At 43.4% G+C, this 9,886-nt stretch overlaps 1 protein-coding gene across 1 annotated transcript in view; it reads left to right on the top strand.

The window, feature by feature from the left end:
- Nucleotides 1-7,346: 7,346 nt before the first annotated feature.
- Nucleotides 7,347-9,886, top strand: part of Tspan7 (tetraspanin 7) — a 106,084-nt gene continuing 103,544 nt past the window's right edge. Inside the window, exon 1 of the mRNA XM_052171509.1 lies at nt 7,347-7,472. Within this exon, the coding sequence (XP_052027469.1) occupies nt 7,392-7,472 (81 nt within the window). The 5' untranslated portion in view covers nt 7,347-7,391. The remainder of the gene's footprint in view (nt 7,473-9,886) is intronic.

Here is a 9,886-nt window from a genome sequence, read left to right as displayed (position 1 = left end):
AGGCAAACTAAGACAGAAAATATGTTCAAAGTTCACATAAGCAACATTGCAAAAACAGTTCAAAGATTGATCCCTTTATGTCCTGAAGCTATAATATTCTGTAATCTTCTGGGCAGAGGGATCCTTTATAAATTATTTTCTGATTACAAATATATAAAATTTGGGGAACCAGAACAAATTAAGAGGAATAAGGTACTTACAACCATAACTTTGAAAATTAAATACACTTTGTTTTAGAGACAAGGTTTTGCTACATAGCTCAGGCTTGCCTCATATTTACTGTGTAGTACAGGCTAGCCTCAAATTTGTGGCAATCCCCCTGCCTCCACATCCCAAGTGCTGGGGTTATAGGCATGCATCAATCATCATGCTTAGCTTATATATCTACTTTCTTCCAGTATCTTTCTATACTTAAGGATGCAGTTAAGATGAGATTGCATGTATTTTTCTGTTGTTTCCCAATAGTATACCAACAACTTACCCTTAAGACTAAAAAAAGTTCATTCATGTATTTCTAAATGGCTATATGCTTGATCAATGTTGGCATCTGTGATATGCTCTGGTTGCATGTGCTAAAATCTGACCCTAAGAGGTCAATCATATTGTCTCTCATCATCTAGATGTTCTCTGTTGTTTGGGATATTTACTTGGTGTCAGAACAGTTTCTTTGCCGGCCCCAAGAGTTTCCATTCTACCTAAAGCAACCAGGGAGCTTTCTAAAATAATGGCCAAGACCCATCCCTAAACCAGAACAATCAGACTCTGTTGTAGAGGAAGGTTACACTTCATAAAACTCAACAGTTCCCAGTGAAATCAAATGTAAAAAGAGTTGAGAAAAGGCTCCAACCTGTTCTCCTTCCTTAGGTCCAGACATTCTGTACTTTGAGGCAGGCTGTTATAGTTCCCGTTTCTGGTTCTGCTGTCTTTCTTTTGCTAACTTCTCAACCTTCATACTACTTGCCAAAGAACTTCCCCCAAACCGTGTCAGATTAAGTCATGCCACTAATGGAGGGTGTTCCACTGTTCCCACTGCCTGCACTAGATGCTAACATAGGGTCTGAGCCAAAGTGAGGCCTGCTGCTATCACAGCAAAACCAACTTCTTTTGCCTCCCTTGGGTCCTCTAACTGCATTGCTATGTTTCTGAGTGAGATTTATGCTTTTGTTCAAGCTGCCTTTGTTCGTGCTGTTTCTAGCATGTAATAAGCTGCTTCTGCCATCCTCAAAGACCACCATTATCCCATTTATACTTCAAGACCCATTTCAAATATCGCTCCCTTATTCAACTAGTTGACAATCATCTATTGAGTCACTACTGTGCACCATTCATTTGCCCAGCAATTTTCTTGGCGTTCCTACTGTATCTATGTGCTAAGGATGCATCAGTGAACAAAACAGACACAAAGGCTATGCTCTGTTTGAGTTTACATTTTAGTAAGTGGAGTGGGGTGCTAAAACCAGCAGCAGGAAAAGTCCAGGCACATACACATCCAGAACCGAAACCCAAACCAAGTATGTAAACAAGAAAATGTTATGCCAAGAAATAGAAAAGACAATTGACTGGGTGACTGTTTTTATCCAGAATGGCCTCTCTCAGGAGGTGACATCTGTATTAAGATTTAAATGGCAGGAAGGAAGGGACTAAACATTTAGTTGTGTGTGTGTGTGTGTGTGTGTGTGTGTGTGTGTGTGTGTGTGTAAGCATGCTTAGTTAACGGGAAAGGACCTGGTTTGCTGGGAGAAACCATACCATATTGTTTATGCCAAAGCATCTGAAGCACAGGGTCAAGGAGAGCAGTAGCAGACAAAGTTGGAGTCAGTTCAGGTGTGCTTTCCAAGCAGAGGTAAGGAGTTGAAATTCGATTCCAAGTACAGTGATGGAAAGCCCTTTGGGGCTTTTAGAAGGCAAGAAAGTGGCATGCTAAGGATTGTGTTGGAAGACTATGGCGAAATGTCATGTCGTCAACAGATTGGATGGATGATAGTAGGAAGCAGGGAACAGATAGGGGCTTTGGGGGTAGTGCTCTCCTCCTTAAAATACTTTCCAGTTTTGAGATAAGAAAAACTAAATTCTCTCCTCACTTTTAGATAAAAGGAGAAAAATAGTATTGTGTTAGAAGGCCTAGAGAAACTGACCCCTCTCTAGCCTCCTGTACTTCTCTTTACCTCTGGAAGGTCTTTCAGTTTCCCAAACACACCCTTTTTTCAGGTGGCAGAACCTTTGGACTATCTGTGGTTATATATTATTTATGTATGTGGTAAAGTAAACACAGCATAAACTTTACCACTTTACCTATTTTAAAGTACAGTTTAGGATCGCTCACAAGAATGCAATAATTAAATCTGTTGGTTTCTTTCACTTAGCATAATGTTCTCAAGGTTCTTCCACATTCTCGCACATAAAAGGTTATTTTATAAGTGAATAATATTCCATTACATATATACACGACATTTTGTTTATCCATTCATGATCTGATGAAAAACTTGGGCTATAGTGAATAGTGTGAATATCTATATGTAACTGTTTTTTTTTAATGTCTGTTTTCAATTCTTTTTGATATATACATAAAGGTGGGTCATATTGTCTGTGGTTGCCACCAGAAAGCATGACAAACTGGATGTAGTTTTAAAAGATTGTATTATTTTTAATTATGTGTATGTGTGTGTGAGTATATGAATGTGAGTCTAGGTGCCCAGGGGCCCAGAAGAAGGCCATGGAGTAATAAGCAGTTGTAAACTAACCAGTGTGGGTACTCGGAATTATAAACACCCTTCTGTCAAAACAATAGGCACTCTTCAACCACTGAGCCATCTCTGCAACCCCCAAACTTTACCTTAAAGCAATAGAAATCTTTTCTCTAAAAGGTTTGACGGCTAGAATCACGAAATCAAAGTGTCAAAAGAGCCTTTCTTGCTGATACTCTGAGATGAATCCTTCCTGCTCTCCTCAGAGCTTCTGTAGATGACCATCGATCCTGAATGCTCTTTTGTGTTACACAGATGTCGGTCGGCTTCTGTTGCCAGATGGCCTTTTCCCTGCATGACTCAGTCTTCAGATGGACTTACCTATTTACCTCTGTTTTAAAGGGCCCAGTCATTATTGATTAAGGGCCTCAAATGGTCCAATATGATCCCCATATTAATAACATTTGCTATAAGGTTATTTGAAATGAAGTTTGTTGTGTTTATAAAAGATAAGGAGAGAAGGAATTTATTTGCTTGGTGGAGGTGTAGTCAGGTCAATGCTGAGGCAGTCCTTCCCCTTGAGGGCCAGCCACACTATGGTATAGTATAGAATAGAGTTAATAGAGTTTATTCAGGGCATGAGGAGCAGAGTTGAGAGGGTAGGCGAGACAGAGAGAGAGAGAGAGAGAGAGAGAGAGAGAGAGAGAGAGAGAGAGAGAGAGAGAGAGAAGAGGAAGAAGAGACAAGAGGAGAGGAGAGGAGAGAAGTCGGTGGTGAGTAAGTGGAGAGAGAAGGGTGAAGGAGGGAGAGGTAGAGTGGGAGCAAGAAGGCAAGAGCAAGAGAGAGCGGGGGGGGGGCTGAGCATCCCCTTATATAGTGAGTCAGGCATACCTGGCCGTCACCAGGCAACTGTGGGGCAGAGCTTAGACAAAATGCTAACAAGGTTATTTTCTGAGGTACTGGAGTTAGGGCTGTAACTGCTAGTTCAGGGATAGGGTTAACACCAGATGGCAGGATCTGACATTGGGCCATAATCTCAAATAAGACAGGCAAGGACATCGATCCAAGCTGTCTAGCATCACCTGGAACTGGAAGAAAGCTACAATGATCAAGAGGACAGTCATATTTCTGCTTGTTGGAGAAGTGAGAACAGCAACTTTGATATATTTGGTGGGACACTGGGTAAAATTTGGTAATTGCCCATTAATTGTAGACGAGGTTTCAAGAGCTATTTCCCTTCTTGGGCATGGACATCCTGGATTTGCACATGGTGGATTCAGGGTCGAGCGCTCACTCAGGAAGAACTGAGCTGCCAGTGGTGTCATCACAATACATAAACATTCTTGCTTTATGACGGAGCTGAAGGAGTCTCAGTGCTTGAGCTGCTGAGAAATCACAAGGGCGGAGCAGGAAAAGCACATCAGCCTCAGGAGTCAATAGGCTGACTTAATTCTGTACTACAGTTTCGGACCAAAAGCTTCCCAGTTAGTCAGCATGCCTAGATGCAGATCGAGCAGAGTCTAATGTGAAGGTTGAGGCAGCAAAGGTGACAGACTGATATGGAGATGGATTTGCTAAGCTTAGCATCCCACAGGATATCTGTAGGCTCTTTGAAGGAATCCAGGTCTTTTAGGTTTTTTGTTTATTTGTTTGTTTTCTTCTGTTGTTGTTTTGCAATGGCAGTTTTTAAGTATCTGTGCATTAACCTAGCCTGTTATAACTCACATGTCATATGTGTTTTCAGTGAGAATATTTATATCTTTTTTTAAAAAAAGTATTCAACCTTTGAAATCAGTGCTATTTACATTAACTAAAAACAAATGAAGCCAGAGGACTTAATTAGATTTGTCTTCAGTGACAGTCCCTTCTTATCTTTGTCTTTTTATTTGTGTTGCTGTCTCAGACCACACTCAGCTTGTGTGCTCCTAGTCTGTAAACATTCAGGCCTTCTGGCCTTTGACAAAACAAAGCTGTTGATAAAGAAGAAGGGGGGAAAAAAAGCAGGATTCCTGATAAGTTAGGGCCTGGAGGCCATTTGCCTTTTGTTCCTTTGTAGTGGTCCCTATGGGGTTCATCAAGACCAACCTGTCCTCCTTTGGGCAAGACCTTTCTGGATTTAGCTACACAATTTGTGCATGCAAGAAAATTCCTCAGTCTTTGTAAAACTACAAAGATGTTTTTTCAACCCCAAGTCACAGATCACAATTCCTTAGCAAAGCTACTTACAAAATATTTTGCTTATTAGTTATGTTACTTAAGATATGCATATATTTCTCTCTATGTGTAAATAGTTTATTTGGGGTAGAATAATCCAAGTTTTCAAGAAATTAGTCCAAAACAAAGCTGCAAACTGAACTGATTGATGACTTAGTTCAGAATGATGTTTTTTTTTCTAACCATATACTCCAGTCTATGTAAACTCATCAAATTATCCTTGAGACAATGTTAAGATTTTTGACTTCAGCCCCAGTCTTTTTCAACTTTGAGTCTGACATCTTTCTTGCATATATTCTTTATTTACATTTCAAATGTTATCCCCTTTCCCAGTTTCCCCCCTCCTGGGTAACCCCTATCCCATCCTCCCTCCCCCTACTTCTATGAGGGTGTTCCTCCACCCACCCCACCTCCCTGCCCTCAATTCCCCTACACTAGGGCATCTATCGAGCCTTCATAGGACCAAGGACCTCTCCTCCCATTAATTCCTGACCAGACAGTCCTCTGGTACATATGCAGCTGGAGCCATGTGTACTCCTTGGTTGATGGCTTAGTTCCTGGGAGCTCTGGGGGGGAGGGTCTAGTTGGTTGCTATTGTTGTTCTTCCTATGAGGTTGCAAACCTGTTCAGCTGCCACCTCTCACAGTCAAGCAATCAATTTTCAACAATCAATGTTGTTTAGTATCAGAACCACCTGAAGACCTTTAAAGACTCTGAGCCTTCAGTCCATATCAAATAATTCAGACTAGCTAGACCTACACTAGGCAATCACTGTTTCTTTTAAGCGCCAATCATTAAGAATCACTGTAAAGCCTCCTTTTCTTTCCTGTACACCGTTTCTTAAGATTGGCCATTTTCTTCACCAGGTCTTCTTCTTTCTCATATTTGTTTCTTGTTTATACAAGGAACTTACTGACCTGTAACCATGTCCAGTTCATGTCAAGTAGTAATTATACCAGTCACAGCTGATCTTGAAAGGCTTTGCCAAGCTTTAGTGACTCTACTTTCACAGAACATATTCCTAACAATGTCCATGTTGAGTTAGGCTGATGGTGTTGCTTCCTTCTGTACTTTCTTTGGGGAATCAGATTAAATCTCTGCAGAATCTATACTACATGCTCGTCTTTGAACTAGCCACAGGAAATCTACGTAGAGTTTATATTATTTTCTATTCTGATATAGTTCACACGCCATAAAGGTCATTCTTGGAAACTATGCTATCCATTGGTTTTCCATCACTACTAATCTTAAAACACTGTCCTCACTCCCAAAATCAAAGCAATCACCCACACCATCAACTGTCCTCCTTATTCCGGCCCCCGCCCCCACCAACCGTTTGCCCATTTTCCCCTCTCTATGGGTTTGCTTATTTTAGATGTGGATAATTCTGTATGTGATTTTTCTGTATTTGGCTTCTTTCACTGAGCATACTTGGAAAGTTCATCACTTGGAAGCATGTATCAGCAACATTTCATTCTTTTCTACAGATGAAGTTTTCCATTGGATGACAAACGCACCATCCGTTCGTCAGTTGAGTCTGTCTGTTACTAGTATGCCTTGGTGTTCTACATATTCATGCACAAGGATTCACACGGACTCGTGTCTTCATTTCTCTCCCGTAGATATCTAGGACTGCAATCCTTACGGTGGGTGACTTTACATTCAACTTTTGGAGCAAATATCAAGTTGTTTTCCATTTTGCTTCCTTGCTGCAGTGTGGCTTCACGGGAGCGAGGTTGCCAGTGTTCTCTAAGTAAGGCAAATGATTCTCTGGTGATTTAAAGAATTCTTGTTATTGTTGTTATCTGTTAACCATCTAATACGTAGGAAAAATGTTGCTACATCTCGTTTTTGTCATTTCCAAAGGTGAGGAAATCGAAAACTATGAAGTTCAAAGAGAGCCTACAGAGAACTGTGAAGTAGCAATGATTTGGGGCGGGGGGTGGGGGGTGGGGGATGGGGGGTGGTCTCTGAGCTCCAGGGTTCCTTACTATCCTTCAAAGTGTCTCTCTGGTTGTCACATTCTGTTCCTGGCATAGACAAGATGTGTTTACTGGCAAGGACATGACTCTTGAGTGTCCATTCCCAAGAGCACTCTACACAATCCTATGTAGTCAGGTGCAGGCACTGTTTTCCAACCAAACCGAAATCTTAAAGCCAAGGTGGTATGAGAAAGGCTACCCTGACCTCCAACCCGGCTTCTACGCTCTTAGGTTCCCTCTGATTTCAACTGGGGGTCTGTGCCTGCGCCAGATTGCAGACTTGGGCAGCTTTCCCAGCATGCAATCAGTAGCTAGTCGCTAGCTGCTTCTTCTCCCCAAGCCCCGCAGGGCACGCGCAAAGGCAAGCGCGCCGCTTAGGCTGCGCGCGCGCACAGGAGGTTCGAGCAGCACGCGCTCCCCCTCCCGCCCCGCCTCCCTCGGCCCCGCCTCCTCCCCCTCCCGCGCGCCCGCCCGCCGCCCGCCGCCACTGCCGCCGCCGGAGCTCTGTAGTATGGCATCGAGGAGAATGGAGACCAAACCTGTGATAACCTGTCTCAAAACCCTCCTCATCATCTACTCCTTCGTCTTCTGGGTGAGTGCCCACTCCTGGCTGCTGGCCGGGCCGCGGTCTATTAGACCGTGTGGTGATGCTCTTAGAAAGAAAGGTGAAAGGAAAACCCAAACCCCAAACCCGATCTTAGCCGGTGGACCGGGAGAGAGCCGCGGGCTGCTGGGTCGGGGCTGTGAGATGGTAGGGTGCAGGTCTGGGCTGCTCTAACCCTCGAGTTTGCCCGACGAAGGCTGAAGTGGGCTGTGTTGTGGCGGCGGTTGCAGATTTTCCACTTTTCAGAAAAAAAATTTTTTTAATGCATTAATTTATTAAACTCGTAGGACAGGGTCAGCCCCTGGGGAAAGTTGAGTTGCGGATTTGTCTGTTTTCTCTTTTGGACTTCTCTCCCTACCTTTCCAGCTAGTTTTGGGTGCCCGTTGGAGCTAATGGAGCTAACCTGTGGCGGGCTGGGAGTGGGCGCAGGACGGCGGGGTTAGTTCTAAGATCCGGACTTAGTCCCAACCCTGCAGCGCTGTGGGAGAGAGTCGCCAGGAATCTTCTGCCTGACTGGACAAGGGCGATCAGTCTCCCAAGCGCACTAATGCGGGACAGGCGCTGCCACCGCGTGGAGGCGCACAGAGAGGGTCTTACATAAGTCATGGGTATCTTTGAGCTTCCTCAGTGGCTGGGTCTTACGACCTCTTTCAGGTTTCTTTCCACCCTTTACTGTTTCCATCCGGTTATTGTGTTTTTCTGCATGAACCCAATCTGCAATGCCCAAGAGGAGGACCCCTACTACCGGGTGGCTGCGGCAGCGCCCCTGTTCCCCACCTAACTGGTACTGCTACTAGTCCTTGAGCTCTATGCAGAAAGGTGACGTCAGCCCTTCAGCCCAGGCCCGCGAAGGGCTGCGTGGTGCACCTCGCCGAGGGATGCGCCCTTCTGTGCGCAGGAGGAGGGAAAAGGGGAGGAGGGGGCTCTGGGCTTATGCCTTACCTCATCCTGTTTGGCAATTCATGGAATCAGTGCAGGGTTGACACTGCAGTGATTTCATTTGCAGAGGTGGGTGGTACCTAAAGACCATTCCCAGTTCTTTCTCTCTTCACATAGATGCCCACCCCAGTTCCCTCTTCCCACCTCAAGCCACAGCCACCCTGCAAAGGAATGAATACCTGCCGCCACCACCCTGGCCCCCCACAGCACCACAATCTGGGTCATTCCAGCTTCCAAAGCAGTCATTTTGAAACCTGAGTCTCTGTTTAAAAAAAAAAAAAGATGATAGATAGATAGATAGATAGATAGATAGATAGAATGAAAGAAAGAAAAGAAAGAAGAAAGAACCAGGCTTGCTTTTGGTTGTTTTTTTTCCTTTGCCCTCCCCACCCCAATATTAACCCTATTTTTGCTTCAAAAGTGGAGCACAGTATTGACTGAGGTACCTATATCCGGATTGATGGTAAACTGGATTGTTTGCAGTAGCCAAGGAAGGAGCTGAGATTTATTGTGTATTTAAAAAAAATCCCTAATATTTCTAGGCTTTTCCTTGCCACTGACATTGGTGATCCTTCGGGTCTGGAAAACCTTGGAGTGTGGCGACAGAACAGACCAGGGGCTCTACAATAAGATAGAGTAGCGAGACCGAGACAGCCCATCACATAAGCCAAACATAGAAGCTGAGTCTTTCTGGAATGGAAATGACACAGGTTGAATCATCTCAGTAATGGAACTGTGCGCTAGCTATACATTCAAGGATCTTAGCTTATGTTAGCCTGGAAAAAGCAACAATACTTGGTGGTGATGGTCCAACTTCGAAGAAGCCATTGCTGGGGCACTGGTTTAGCTCTTCATGTATCTCCTTAAGTCTGTTTTTGTTTTGCCCTTTGTTATATACTTTCTTTTTGTTAACTGGAGTAAATCTATGGGTGGTTATCATAGGCTCCTGGAAAAGGTTTATGGTGCATGAGAAAGAAGGAAGGCTGTTTTCAGAGCATTTCTGAAGCCTGGTAAAGGAGGAGGTATTCCAGGCTTCGGCTTTTCATAAGGATTATTTAACACTTTTTGTCTTACCCCCCCTCCCCATCCAATGACTCAGTGCCTCCTAAAACATCTGAAATGGTCACCGTGTTGTCTACCTCTGCAAGTTCCTCATACTGGCGTTTTCGTTTATATTTTTTATACTTTCAAGACTTTCATATTCTTAAATATTAACCCAGAGTATTTTCAGTAGTTAAACTAGGATTAAATGATCATTTCAGATTTTACAATCCAAGGAATGAGATCTCTCCAGAAAATAGGACATTTCAAAGATGTTTTTCTTAATAAGCTGTAGTCCAAATGCTGATTTTTTAACTGTATCTTAAATGCTATTTTGAACAAAGCAGCTTTACTGAGGCATACTTCATTTGATACATGTCACTTGTTTAAAATATGGTATATGTATACATGCCTAACATAAA

The sequence above is a fragment of the Apodemus sylvaticus genome, chromosome X, assembly GCF_947179515.1.
Source record: "Apodemus sylvaticus chromosome X, mApoSyl1.1, whole genome shotgun sequence".
In the NCBI taxonomy this organism is placed as follows: Eukaryota; Metazoa; Chordata; class Mammalia; order Rodentia; family Muridae; genus Apodemus; species Apodemus sylvaticus.
The sequence above is the reverse complement of the archived record's forward strand: the minus strand, read 5'-3'. Positions and strand labels throughout refer to the sequence as shown.